General features: G+C 33.0%; 3 protein-coding genes across 4 annotated transcripts; 2 read left to right on the top strand and 1 right to left on the bottom strand.

Moving 5' to 3' along the window:
* The first annotated feature begins 587 nt into the window (after positions 1–587).
* LOC123902224 (agamous-like MADS-box protein AGL18) lies at positions 588–5,973 on the top strand. Its single transcript, XM_045951891.1, has 8 exons — positions 588–996; positions 1,731–1,836; positions 2,225–2,286; positions 2,580–2,679; positions 4,715–4,756; positions 4,957–4,998; positions 5,103–5,245; positions 5,545–5,973. Exons 1-8 carry the CDS (start codon positions 815–817, stop codon positions 5,627–5,629), a joined length of 762 nt encoding a protein of 253 aa, XP_045807847.1. The 5' UTR covers positions 588–814; the 3' UTR covers positions 5,630–5,973.
* Positions 5,974–7,228: 1,255 nt separating this feature from the next.
* On the top strand, positions 7,229–10,390 carry LOC123891316 (MADS-box transcription factor 23-like). The gene is made up of 8 exons (XM_045941154.1): positions 7,229–7,410; positions 7,901–7,967; positions 8,162–8,223; positions 8,296–8,395; positions 8,701–8,742; positions 8,931–8,972; positions 9,050–9,087; positions 10,294–10,390. Exons 1-8 carry the CDS (start codon positions 7,229–7,231, stop codon positions 10,388–10,390), a joined length of 630 nt encoding a protein of 209 aa, XP_045797110.1.
* On the bottom strand, positions 10,337–13,066 carry LOC123902223 (probable disease resistance protein At1g52660). 2 transcript variants are annotated; one of them, XM_045951890.1, is made up of 4 exons: positions 12,926–13,063; positions 12,844–12,882; positions 11,185–12,703; positions 10,499–10,852 (listed from the first exon to the last, which is right to left on the bottom strand). In XM_045951890.1, the coding sequence occupies exons 2-4, from the start codon at positions 12,845–12,847 to the stop codon at positions 10,762–10,764; spliced, it is 1,614 nt and encodes a 537-aa protein (XP_045807846.1). In that variant the 5' UTR covers positions 12,848–12,882; positions 12,926–13,063; the 3' UTR covers positions 10,499–10,761. The 2 variants fall into 2 exon arrangements, with proteins under 2 accessions (XP_045807845.1, XP_045807846.1); XM_045951889.1 differs by having other exon boundaries at positions 10,337–10,852; positions 11,185–12,735; positions 12,844–13,066.
* Positions 13,067–13,893: the final 827 nt, after the last annotated feature.

Genomic DNA, 13,893 nt, shown 5'->3' with positions numbered 1-13,893 from the left:
CGTACCACATTGCATATGGAAAACGGTCGGAAGAGGAGAACTCATCTTTTGTGTCCCACATGTTTCCGACACACATTAGTCAATTGCTATATGAAGTACGAACACTCCTCAGATTAGCCGTACACGTGTCCCAGTAAGACACCAACACGACACAAACACTTATGATTACAATTAATTGTGTTATTTTCTTAAATTATTAACCGTATGTTCAGTGTCGTATCCGGTGTCCGTGTCCATGATAATGGTGGAAAAACTTCATAGTAACCTAAAAAAAATTAACAACAATTTTAATTTGAAGGTATAAAAATAGAAAAGATTTTCACAAAAGTAAAGAGAGACTAAAATTTGGAATTTGGAATTAATATGGAAATTGAAATTAAAAGTATAGTTTTTAATTCTAAAAAAGTTGTACCACGGTTGGAAAATAGCATTGTGGTTGGTTAGAAATTGAGAATCCTAGTACCATCCAAATATTGGTATTGGTTATACATTATAGAAAGGTTCTTAAAGTGGCTATTACCTACTCCCCAAGTAAATACAATACCATATTAGGAACATTGCCACACATAGTAATCCATCTATAACCTTTCCCTATAGACTCCTAATTTTGGTCACACTTTCCTTCTTTGGTATTCTTTGTCTTTTTGCAGACTCCTAATTCTTTCAAACAAACAAAAAATCCTTGTGTTTTATGTATGACAAACAAAAACAAAACCTCTTTCTTTTTAATGTCCTTTTTTTCTCTTTGTTTTTTTTGTCTTAGTCTTTGGTGTGGAGAAAAAGAAAAGAAGAGATTTTGTGAAAGTGGAAGAGAATGGGGAGAGGAAAGATTGAGATTAAGAAGATTGAGAATTTGAATAGCAGGCAAGTTACTTTTTCTAAGAGACGAAATGGGTTGCTTAAGAAAGCCAAAGAGTTGTCTGTTCTTTGTGATGCAGAGGTTGCTGTTATCATATATTCTGGAACTGGGAAGCTTTATGAGTTTTCAAGCAAAAGGTGATTACCCTTTTAAACCTTTCATTAGTTTTTTTTTTGTTGGTAAATTTACATTTTTTCTGATTAGAATGTTGTTTTTGATGATAAAGATTGTTTTTTGCAATGAAGTGTTTGGTTTGTTGGTAAGTAAAAAGAATTTGATTGAAAAAAAAAGAGAAAAAAAAGGTGGAGATTTTTATTTTGGAAAAAATTTATGAATATTAGCATTTTTTGGGGTTTATTGAATTGATATTTTTTGGGGTAATTTTCAACCATTTTTATGAAGAAATAAAGAGATTTTTGTTGAAGAATCTCATGTTAGGTTACCTTGTACATTTCTAAGTTATACGGCCAAAAGCTCAAAATTGCTATCAATTAGGCATCAAATTTTTGTTCAAAATAAGGTTTTCTGCGGGGAGTCGGAGGCGGCGGTGGGGGAGGCAAAACCAGCTCCCGCCCCCATCACCATACTAGTTCCAAATTAGTTATTGATTATTGTTGACAATGACAAGTAAAATGAAAAGGTCTAACTCAAAGTGTCTATTTGGGTCGGCGTTTTCTCGCCCAGGCTCATGTTTAACTTTTTGCAAAGAGAAGATTGTGAAAGGAACATGACAAAAGATTATGTTCCAACAAATTCCATGCTAATTTGCAAATCAATCCTCAAGCTAATTTTCTACTTTTGTGTAAAATTTTCAATATAGTTTATTTGATTCATCATTTATTTTTTTTAAAAAATTGTTTTATTGATGAAGCATGGAGCACACCCTTTCAAGGTACGGTACTAGAAGTCTTGATTTGAATAATGGAGCAGAGCAACAACAACAACAACAACCTAGTGGTGATGAGCCTCCAGCAGAAGTATGTATATATGTGTGGACCACTCATATTAATATGCAGTTTTTACTCATTAGTTAGTTATTAGATGACTGTGTATTTGTTGTACCTTTATTCTTATCCAGAAGCGATAGCGACACATATGGGATCCATATGAATTTCAACCAATAAAAAAATGTGTGTTGAATTTTTTTTTGGTAAGAAATGAGTGTGTTAAAGAGTGTATTCATAGCATTATTCTTATCATGATTACTGGATTTTATTGCACATTTTTTCTTTTTAATTTCTATTGCAACCATTTCCCCCCATGTGGACTACTCATATTAGACTGATCTTAGCTCTTGTCTCATTTTATATTTTGTCTCATCTTTTATATTTTGAAGTGTTATTCTTACTTAATAATTTTAAATAGGTTGTGGAGCCTGATACTGCCCTTTTACAAGAAGAAATAACAAAACTTCGTTCATCTTACTTGTAAGTTGCTCTCACACTTTATGAAACAAAGAAACTGATATTAATGTATCAGTGACAGTGAACTACCTTAATGTATGGCACACGAAAAATAGTTAACCGTCTCCGTGCACATAGTTCAGTTGTAGAGACATTGCAATATGCAGCAGAGGGTTGGGGTTCGAACCCAGAATTCCCCACTTTTTCACCTTAAGGGGTGAAATTCTGGCCGCTAGGATACTTGACAAAAACATAATTAACCATCATAATTTTCTTGATGAAATATTTGTTCTAATTTTATGTTTTATATTGTGCAGAAGGATGAGTGGTAAGGAGCTTGATGGATTGGGCCTTAAAGAACTGCAGTACCTAGAAAATCAACTGTGTGAAGGGATATGTGCTGTCAAAAACAAGAAGGTAAAAATAACAAAGACCAAAGTGATGCAATTGTGTTATTTTCATATACCATATTTCCATGTCATATGATCATGATTTAGATGCAGGGCAGACCTAATTGTATGTAGGACTAAAACAAACTCTAAAATGAAACCTTTTAAAACGGCTTAATTAGTTAAATGGTCCCTTAAAGACATTTTAAGTTTCACAATGATCCCTTAAAGAAAAAAAGGTTCAGATTGGTCCCTTAAAGACATCTCCGTTAACCAAAAAGGTCCTTTCCGTTAGTTTTTAACACCAAATATATTAGGTGGATCACCATTGCATATGGTCCACCATAGATCTCAATAATTCTTTTAATTTAAGCCGTTTGATCTTATTGGAAAAAAATAACCATTGAATTTTGAAGGTACATTATATCTAATGGTGCATCATTATCAACTAGTTTTTTTCTCAATTTCTTCATCTTCTTTCTAAATTTCTTTTTAACATTCATCATCATCTTCATAAATCTCCTTCAACCAAAATCCAGATCAGAAAAAAAATTATATTTTTCTTCATCTTCTTCCTTTCCTTATTCTTCATCAACATCTTCTTAAAAATCCAAATCCAAAAAAATACTTTAAAAAATTCAAAAATTAAAAATCCAAACCTCTGAAAGAAACCCATCACTATCTGAATCATCACCAACCACCTCATTTTCATTATCACTAAACACAGTATCAAGTGAAATATCTACAATTTCTTCAACAACAGTGTTTGAAGGATTTGTAACAGCTTCAACATCTTCAATTTCTTCAACTTCATGATTATCCCCTTTTCATTAAACATAAAAAATTCAAATCGATTTAGAATAAACATAAAAATAATTTTATAACTACAAAATACATATTAACCCTAAATTAAAAATCTAAATCTCTTTCTAAATTTCTTTTTAACATTCATCATCATCTTCATAAATCTCCTTCAACCAAAATCCAGATCAGAAAAAAAAAAATTATATTTTTCATGTAAATCTAAATCCAAAAAACCCAAATCCTAAAAACATTGTTAAAGCAAAGAAGGTGTAATTGATTCCAAGAACCGTTCCAAGTTACTCAACCGCTTCACCTCCGGTTCACACGAAGGCACTGCAACCACTTTCTTGATCTCTTCAGACCCAACTCGGTTATCACGTTTCTCTTCTTACCACCGCAGGTGATGACCGACTCGCCGTAACATCGCTGTGAAAAGTTAACAACGACCCAGAAATGAAAATTTTGTTTTTGGTTATGCTATCTTTTGGTTGGAATTTAGGATTTCAATTACCAATTTAGGGATTTTTTTTTTTATGAAGTTGTTTATGAACATGAAGAACAAGAGAGAGAAAAAGATGTACAACAAAAGAAATATTTACTTGATGATGGTTCACCATTACATTCAGTAGACATGCAAATCCAACCATTGCATTTTTAATAAAATGATCAAACGGTTCATATAAAAACAAATTAACGGATAGGACCTTTTTGGTTAACGGAAATGTCTTTAAGGGACCAATCCGGACCTTTTTTTCTTTAAGGGACCATTATGAAACCTAAAATGTCTTTAAGGGACCATTTAACTAATTAAACCTTTTAAAAATAAGGCTAAATTGCACTTTAGGCCTTTTAACCTTCACAAACTTGCGATTTTGGCCCCCTTACTTTCATAATAGCACTTTTGGCCCCCAACTTTAGCCCCTTTTGCAAAAGATTGGCCCCCCACTGATTTTGACCGAGTCAACGCATACATGGACATTGACTCACATGCCACATCAGCAAGTCAATGCACACGTGGACAGTGTGACTCACATGACATGCTGAAGCTCATGTTAATTTGAATAACTGCTTATCATGAGTTTGATCCTCTTAATGCAACTGTTAAAGTATATTGTAAATAAGTTCATATGTTTTCTACTCAATTTAAGACATATGTTTCAATTACCAAATTCAATTACTTCTCGAGTTCGAGCCTTGCTAGTGCATGAATATGCTATCATTATCAACCTTATGTACTCACACTAGCTATAATGTTGCAGGAACAAGTGTATGTTGAACAACTTAAGAAATCCAGGTTACAGGTACATACCATTCATCTCATTTTTAGAAGTACTTTTGAAAAAATTTAAGAGACTAACTTACATTCTCTTCAGCTATGTTTTCTTCAAATATTGTAGAAATATAGGTGTTAGATTAATGATATACACAAAATTATAGATGCACCTTTAAGCTTTTTCTAATTGATAATTTAATTGGCTTTTCAAAATTTATTGATATGCAGGCGCAAAAGGCTATGATGGAGAATGAAGCGCTTCGCAAACAAGTAAGAATCCAACATAAGTCAAAATTATGTGATATATATGTAGAATCTTTAATCTTTACACGGTGCATATCAATTAAATCTTTAATCTTTTATATTGTAAACAGCTTGAGGAGATAGAAAACAAAAGAAAGGCTGAGTGTCTTGAATTTCATTCATTGGAAAGGACAGTTTCCGTCAACGGTTCAAAACCTCTTTTCAATTTTGCTTCAGAGGATAACGAGATTTCAGATACTTCTTTGCAGTTAGGGTATGTATGCTAACGCCCTTTTCAGTTTTCACTACTCAACTTTTTTTATTGAAACCTATGCTTTCAATGTTGATTTCTTTTCCTCGTGCATTTTTGTGACCGATTGTCAAAAGTGCATTTTTTAAAAAGTCTAGCAACGAAATTTACACATACTAAGTGCGAATAAGATGGCTATTGCGTGTACGAATCCGTGCTCCGCATATGAAATGTCTCACCAATCTTTTACTATTTGATTATAATTACGAGATTCAAAAGTACATTTTAATTAAGGTTGTCAATTTTTGTTGTTAATGTTGTAGGTTGTCAACAGATTATGGTTTGAAAAGGAAAGCCTTGAAGATAGAACCTTGCAACGACTCGGGAAGTCAAGTGGCTTCACAGTGACATTTTTGCCCTGAAAAACTTGCCTTACTAAGTTGGAAAACATTCCCTAGCTTTTTCTTTCTTTGGTTTTGCAGTGACAGTTTAGCTTATAAAACTAGTTGCTTATAGATTAAAAATTTGTGGCCTTGGATTCACAATGTTGAAAAATGTTGGTCATTTTGTTTATCCAAACAGTTTTTAAGGTATTATGGCTATGCCTCTAGATGGTTAGGAAGGACTCAGAAGCTTTATTTCTACAAGCTTCTTCCGCGGCATCAAATTTAATTCTATATATCACAATCTTTCTTGCTTTGGAAAATATTTGGCACTGTTTTAGCACTATATCTGTGATAAATATATTTTCTAAACATGATCTAAATTAATAGAAAGAGCCATTGGAAGAAGGTTACAAAAATGTAATCTATATATCTATATACTATATACAATTACAGTAGATTTTACATTGAATGATAAACATTTTGATTAACTCATAGAAGTAGGTTTTGGATAAGTGACTTGTAAATCATGATACATGTTAAAAATAAGACGTGTTGAAGTCTCAAAATTATTTGAGCCAAGATTTGCATTGTTAGAACAGCAACAGGGTGCAGGGCAGCCTACTGTCGGCGTAGACTGCCTAATGCATGTGCTGAGCGCCTACTTGTATTCTTGTTCTACTCGCTTTCTCCCGTGTTTAAAGTAGTTTTAACGTTTGCACCGATTCTATTCCACCTCCTAGAAAATCAACTAGGCAGAAACAACCACTTTAAGGGCTTCCATTGTCTTTTATTCTATCCTACCAATCTGCATATCCACCTCACATTAGATATTTGCATGCATATGTAATGATTTTGAGCCTAAAACCAATATCAATCTAATCAATTTCCCGAACGGAGAGGTGCTATGCAAGTTGAATTGAAGACCCTCGAGTTAAACAATACTTGGCTGGAATTCATTGGCGACATAAAGTCTTCCTTGCCTAGATATCGTGTCAAAGACGAGTTTATTAGGAGCAAAGTCATGCACACACCTATGGTTAAAGACTCCAAAGCTCTCTTCAACTCTAATGTTTCCCCTCATGATCCTACATCTTATAAACGATTGACTGGATGACTTTAATAGCACTCTTGCTTTCGCTACTTGTGAGATAGAATCAATCGTTAACAATCCCGCTTCAACAGCTTCAAATTCCTTTTATTTCCCTACATCATTATATTGTATAGCCAATTATTACCAAGACACATTGCCACATAGTTCTTGAAAAAAATGCAAGCCAAATACGTCAGCCGCCAAATCTCTCGAACCAATTCCCTTCTATAATCCCTTTCCAAAGCCGGGTGTCTCGAATATATACTCTCCAGATTGAAGGGAAGATATTAGGCTTATTATCATCATTTTGACTTTACTGTTAGCATCTTCTAGTTGTCATATTAGATTAGTTAGTTTTAGATAAGATAGGTACTAGGTTGTTAATTTTTTCTGTTATTCAGTTTTGGTTTTCTGTTAAAGTAGTTGAGTTATCCTTGCTAAATCTCAACTACTATATATTTCTAGTTAATGTTTGGCGTGGAAGAAAAGAAAGAAATTGTGAAAGTGGAAGAGAAGAAGAAAAAGAAGAGGATGGGGAGCAGAGATATTGAGATTGAGAAGACTGACAATTTGATTAGAAGACAAGTTGCCTTCTCCGAGCGACGAAAGAGTTTGTTCAAGAAAGCCAAAGAATTGTCTATTCTTTGTGATGCGGAGGTCGGTGTCATCGTATTTTCTAGCACTGGCAAGCTCTATGAGTTCTCAAGACCAAGGTGATAAGATAACCCTTTGAAACTTTTCATATTTGTTATTTGTTCTGTTGAGATTGTTCATAATTTTTGGCACCTTCATATTTGTTCTGTTGAGATTCTTCATAATTTTGCTATAGATAATATTAATAATTATTGTTATTTGTTACTGCAATGAAGAATCTCACATTGAAATGCAGAATCTGGTTACCTTGTTCAATTCTTGATTTCTTAAATATACTGCCAAAATTGCAATCCAATTAGCCATTAACTTCAAACTTTTTGTTCTATTATTTTTCTTCCAAATCAATTATTAAGAAAAGATTGTGAAGTCAATGCTCATTCTTTTTTTTTGAATAAATTTTCAGTGGTTCTATTCTTTTTGTAACAGTTAATATTTTTTATTGAGGCATTTATTTTCTTCTGATTTATTTTATTTTATTCCTCGCTTATTTTGACAAATTTAAAATTTTATTCTATTTGATTTTTACAAAATTTTATTTTATCGATGAAGCATGGAGCACATCCTTTCAAGGTACGGTGCCGAGCAACAGCAGCCTAATGCTCAGCCTCCACCACAAGTATGTACTTTTTTTAACTGTATGTGTTTAATTATATTAATTAATGCAGTATTTGTTCATTCTCATATCAGACTAATCTTAGCGCGCTTATATCTCATTTTGTATTTTGTGATCTCTTTTACATTCTGAATAGTATTTGAAACTACTGTCTTTGTGTATATTTTGAAGTTTTATTCTTATATGATTTTAAATAGGTTGTGGAGCTTGATGCTGCCATTCTGCAGGAAGAAATGGCAAAACTGCGCTCAGCTTACGTGTAAGTTGTGCTTATTTCTAGTCGGATTTTTGGTTCAGATTTGTTTCTCATAGTATTTTTTATATTGTGCAGAAGGATGATCGGTAAGGAGCTCAATGGATTGCAGATTAAAGAACTGAAGGATCTAGAAAATCAACTGAGTGAAGCGATATTAGCCGTCAAAACCAAGAAGGTACAAATAACAAAGACCAAAGTGATTCAATTGTATTGTCTTATTTTGATGCACCATAGTTCCTTATAATATAACCGAGATTTAGATATAGGGTCGGACGAAAAAAAAAATACAATGTTGTCCTGATTTATCCATCCAAATATGAGACATTATAGTATTCACATGCATTATGTTGAAGCATATTGTTAAATAGATCTTTCTCGTATTCAATTTCCGTTTTCTATCAGTTCTTCAGTTCAAGCCATTCTAATTTATGGATGTGCTGTCATTAATCTTATGCACTCACACTAGCTATGATGTTGCAGGAACAAGTGCTTGTTGATCAACTTGAGAAATCCAGGTTCCAGGTACATGGCATTAGTTGTAATTTTCGTTCTATTAGATATCCGAAATAAAAGAGAGTAGATATAAATAATATGCATAGAAAATTTTGGAATTAAATTAAATTTGATTTTTGTGTCAAAATCACTGATTTTTTTTTTCTTGACTAAATCAAAATCACTGACTTAAAAGGCTTTAATTTACTGATATGCAGGAGCAAATGGCTATGGCAGAGATTGAAGATCTGCGTAAACAAGTAAGAATCAAAATTTAGTCCAAAATTATAATGTTATAATGATATTAATCTTTAATCTTTATACTTTAAATATACAGCTTGAGGAGCTAAAGAATAAAAGAAATTCAGAGTTAGGGTATGCCATAGCTCGCTTTTCTTTGAAACTTATATTTTCGTTCGCACCTCAGTATCCGGGTTTACGACACTCACACGATGCACATCAACAACTTGTGCTATATTTAGGTCTCTATGCTTTTCAATTGTTCTGTCCAAAACCACTGAAAGCATTGAATTAAGGATATAAATTTGTTATTGTTATAGGTCGTCATCATCAGATCATGGTAGCAAGCACAGATCATTGAGGATAAGAGCTTCCAACAGCTAGGGAAGTCATGTAGATTCACAATGACATTTTTGCACTCGAAAACTTGCATTTTGTAATTAGAAAACTTTCCATATTTTTTTCTTTCTTTGGTTTCACAGTTTCACCGTAACAGTTTAGCTTATAAAACTAGTGGCTTAGCATAGGCTAAAATTGATTTGTGTTTACTACATGAAAGATTATGGCCTTGGATTTACAATGTTGAAAAATGTTTGTACATATAAGCCTATTTCGATAAGATTCTCACGCCTCAAATTTATATCACAAGGATCCTATTTCGTACTTTGGAAAATATTGTTATATTAAAACTAAGTGACGGTGTATGAATTGAGGTTACTTAGTGGTTTGGTACTAGGCTTGTAGAATAATTGGTTGAATTTATGCAGACAAACTAAGTCTTGGTGATGCAGCCTTAAAGGATTTCGTAATTCGAATGGGTTAGTAAGGTTGGTAGGTGTAGGTGTAGGGTTTTAGATAAGTAACTTGTAAAACTTGAAATATATAATATAAGGTGTTTTGATGTGCGCGTGCCAAGTCTCGAAATAATTTCAGCCAAGATTTGCATTTTTAAAACGGCAAAAAGATGTAGTGCTGCCCGTTGTGGGTGTAAAGTGCTTAGGTTATCCATGAATAGGGCGCACAGAGCCAATTGCATGTGTAAGTCAAGCCAAATTCCCGAATGGAGAAGTGCTATGAAAGTTGAATTGAAGGCCCTTGAGTTAAACTAAACAATACTCGACACAGAGGTATGCAGGACTCATGGTTAAGGACTCCAAAGCTCTCTTCAACTCCAATACTCCCCTTCACGATCATACATCTTATACATGATTAGTTTGGTCGACTTATATATATACCTCGCTAAAAAATGACCAGATATCATATCTCGGGTTTAGGACACTCGCACAATGCACCCCAACAACATGTGTTGTATTAAGGCTATAAATTTTGTTGTTGTTATAGGTTATCACCAGCTTATGTTCGCAAGAAGAGATCATTGAGGATAAAATCTTCCAATAATTGGGAAGTCATGAGGCTTCACAGTGCATTTTCGCACTGAAAAACTTGCTTTTCGAATTTATAAAACTTTCCTCAGCTTTTTCTTTTCTTGGTTTCACAGTGTCACTAGCAGTGACAGTTTAGCTTGCAAATTCTGCAGAAAGTTTATAGGACATTATCGAAGATGATTTGAATGCACTAATTCTGCAGAAAATTTGAAGTTTATTACATAAAATCAGAAGACAATAAACATAAAAATAATCACATGAATTTCATACGAGCTTGGATCAAAGTCTAGATACATGAAAGAGTATTTAACAAGAATTTGTCACCTTTACTCTTAGAATTGAGAGTTAGGCCTAACTCATCCTTACAAAACCGGCTTGTAATATGTGTTAAAACTCCCAACACAAGTTCTAAGAGTTTGCATCTTCATTCTAGTACATATCTGTTTTGTATTTGCAAACGACTTCTAATACGATTGGCATCTTCCACGATAGTATTAATAAATTCATATTCGTACCTGCAAAAGTATGTAGAAGACCTTTCAATTCAGTTATGCAGATAGTTTTAAATTTATTTAGACAAAAAGCATATAAATTAAGTTCAATTTGACTATGAATTTCTTACAAGAACAAGTTGCCACATAGAATACAAAAACTGCACTGAAACTTCAAACAAACTTAAACAACAGAATATTTCAATTCTACATTTATAGTTAGTAAAATCTTGCATACATTGATAGCTATAAAGAAGAGCATATTTCTTTTTACAATTCACATACCTTCAATTATATCATATTTGTTAATGGTATGTAATAATGCAAATAGAAGTGTTTGGAAATATATTACATACCCGTCCGTATAATGCTTTCCAGATATCTTACACACTTCTGACAAAGCTGACTTCCATTTTTGCACTCTCTCGGAGTTAATTCCAAATGTATTTTCATGTCGAGACATGTCTTTGCCATAACTTTCTCTCATATGTCTTATGTCTGATGGCTTCACTTTGTAAAAGATTGGCCAAACCTCTTGATTCTTCAATTTCTTACACTCAAGAATCTTGACAAGTTCATCAAGACACCACGTGGAATTTGCATAGTTTTCAGATAAAACAATAATCGAAAGCCTTGATGCTTCGATGGCATTTAGAAGAGAGGGTGAAATTTGGTCTCCAATGTCCAGTCCTCCTCCATCATCCATGAAAGTTTTGAATCTACCTTGAGATAAAGCTTGATAAAGAGAACCTGTAAAAGTGTGGCGTGTATCTTCTCCTCTAAAACTGAGGAAAATTTGCCATTTGGCCATTGAATGTTTCAGACTATCTAGTGTTGTTTTCCATTCCTCAATTGGTTTACTTCTTAAGGAAGATCCCGCATCTTTAATTGTTCCAGGTAACCCTTCACATTCAATAGCTACTTCACGAGCTACATTCAACAAGTCAAATGAAGCGGAGTACTTCTCATCGTGAATACCTGAATGTTTTTGGAACAAAGTCCAAGATTCCTCTGTAGATAAGGGACCAAGTTGAATATCCTTTTGAGTGTGCATCAAATCACAATCTTGTTGAGAACATGTGGTCAAAAGGACCTTGCATCGATTACTATTATAAGGAATGCCTACATCCTCTAAATCAAATTTTACCCGAACATCATCGAAAATCACTAGAATTGGACAATTCATACTATCTATTGTTGATGATATTCTTCTTGCTCTTCCAGCGTCACTGTTTTTATCAAATTTCAGATTTAACAAGTCAGCAATTTCATCTTGCATTCTTCTGATATTGTTTTGGGACGCCCTGGCAAATAAAACCTCTTGAAAAATCTTTAAATACTTAACTTTCTCTCCCATTGCTTTCACCAATGTTGTTTTACCGGAACCCTGCCTACCATATAATCCAATCATAGAACAACTATCATCTTTCAGTGCCACTAAAAGTTGATCTGATGTCTTCTCTCTAGAATTAAAACACACAATATTTCCAGAAGAGAAGTGTTCTAAACTTGGAATTGGAGTTGAAAATGGTTCAAATTCACATTTTGCATTCAGTGCCGTTATTTTTTCCAACAATTCCTTAAAGTCATTCCATAGTGGCGATCTTTCTTCTATCCTAAGATTCTCCACCTCTTGTATGAGTATCTCTGATTTTTCTAGCCACTCAAACACAACATCATTGATCATTTGAGTTTTATGATCAGTTGCATTAACTTTTCGAAGCACAAAATCTCGATTTAAAATGAGGTTGTTATTTTCTCTTTTGACTTCTTTCAAGACTTTGCCAGACCAATCAACTGCTGCTACCATCCTTACTGCCCTACCGATAATAGGAGCGCCTTGTCGGATAAGAAGATTAAAGTTTATATTTCCTGCTGCAAAATTTTGTAAATAGCAGAAGAAGCATCTAAATTAAACAAGGAAAAAAAGAAAATCAAAACTCGAGAAAATATAAAAAAGGCAGTTATTATTCATTAAGAAGGTTTTGAAATGAAAGAAAGAAATTGGAACTCACCCATGTTGCAGTATGAAAGAAATTTGAATTGATGATTGTAAATTTGAATTATGAGATATCATCAAGTCAAGTCAAGTCAAGTCCACTCACTCCTTGATGGTATGCCTAGTTTTAGATTCTCTTCTTGATGGAGTTTTGGTCATATCTTATCCACTCCTTTTTGTATCCTCTATCTTGTTTAATATATTTTGTGGTGGTTAGCTTCTTGGTTCCACCTTTTGGTTTAAAAAATAAAATAAAAAATCAAGTCAAGTCAGCGTTTTGATTAAACAAGGATGATGATGATGATGATGATGTTGTGATTATTTCATAGTAGGAAGGAAGATAGGAAGCTTCCTTTGTAAACAAGAAGTTGATTCATTCAAAGTCAAATATATATATATATATATATATATATAGAGTTAGGATTCGTTGATACCAGATGTCAAAGTAAATTTTGACACCAAATCTTGTCCTTTCATTCTTTTTAATCCAAATTAAAGGGCTATATTTATTCATTTAAATTAGGGGTGTACGTGGGCCGGATTGGGTTGGGTTTGGCAAAAATCAAAACCCAAACCACATATGGTACTCCGGGTTGGGTTTAGTAAAATAACCACCCGTTATAACATTGGGCCGGGTTGGGTAAATCCACTAATTTCCGGGTTGGATTGGGTTGGGTTGTGGGTTACCCAAATTATTTTTCTATTTTTTTTATTAAATATCTAAATATTGAATCATCATATTTTCTCATAAAAAATAACTCAATCAATGTATCTTCTTGAAAAATAGGGTAACTTTTTTTCACTATAAAAAATAATCACCCATTTTTTTGTGTAAATCTACTAATTTACAGGTTGGATAGCGTGTTATCCAAATGATTTTTTTGCTTTTTTTAATATCAAATGACTAAACCATGAATACTATATTTGTTTATGAAAATTATTCAATTTTTTAAAATTTTAAAAAAATAATGCAAAAAGTTATCATATTTGTTTATAAAATTTATTCAATTTTTTTTATTTTCGTAAAAAATAGTATAACTCATTTTCAATATGAAAATATTTAATA

Source organism: Trifolium pratense, linkage group LG1 (genome assembly GCF_020283565.1).
Source record: "Trifolium pratense cultivar HEN17-A07 linkage group LG1, ARS_RC_1.1, whole genome shotgun sequence".
In the NCBI taxonomy this organism is placed as follows: domain Eukaryota; kingdom Viridiplantae; phylum Streptophyta; class Magnoliopsida; order Fabales; family Fabaceae; genus Trifolium; species Trifolium pratense.
Note: the sequence above shows the minus strand (reverse complement) of the source record. Positions and strands in the feature narration are given on the sequence as shown.

Excerpts from the sequence above, each read along its gene's own strand:
- LOC123902224 (XM_045951891.1), top strand. The coding sequence starts at position 815 with ATGGGGAGAGGAAAGATTGAGATTAAGAAGATTGAGAATTTGAATAGC. Across the intron at positions 4,757-4,956 it reads TTAAGAAATCCAGGTTACAG|GCGCAAAAGGCTATGATGGA; the intron begins GTACATACCATT and ends ATTGATATGCAG. Across the intron at positions 5,246-5,544 it reads GATACTTCTTTGCAGTTAGG|GTTGTCAACAGATTATGGTT; the intron begins GTATGTATGCTA and ends TTAATGTTGTAG.
- LOC123891316 (XM_045941154.1), top strand. The coding sequence starts at position 7,229 with ATGGGGAGCAGAGATATTGAGATTGAGAAGACTGACAATTTGATTAGA. Across the intron at positions 8,743-8,930 it reads TTGAGAAATCCAGGTTCCAG|GAGCAAATGGCTATGGCAGA; the intron begins GTACATGGCATT and ends ACTGATATGCAG. Across the intron at positions 8,973-9,049 it reads TTGAAGATCTGCGTAAACAA|CTTGAGGAGCTAAAGAATAA; the intron begins GTAAGAATCAAA and ends TTAAATATACAG.
- LOC123902223 (XM_045951889.1), bottom strand. The coding sequence starts at position 12,905 with ATGATATCTCATAATTCAAATTTACAATCATCAATTCAAATTTCTTTC. Across the intron at positions 12,736-12,843 it reads TCTTTCATACTGCAACATGG|ATGCTTCTTCTGCTATTTAC; the intron begins GTGAGTTCCAAT and ends TGTTTAATTTAG. Across the intron at positions 10,853-11,184 it reads GGAAAGCATTATACGGACGG|GTACGAATATGAATTTATTA; the intron begins GTATGTAATATA and ends ATACTTTTGCAG.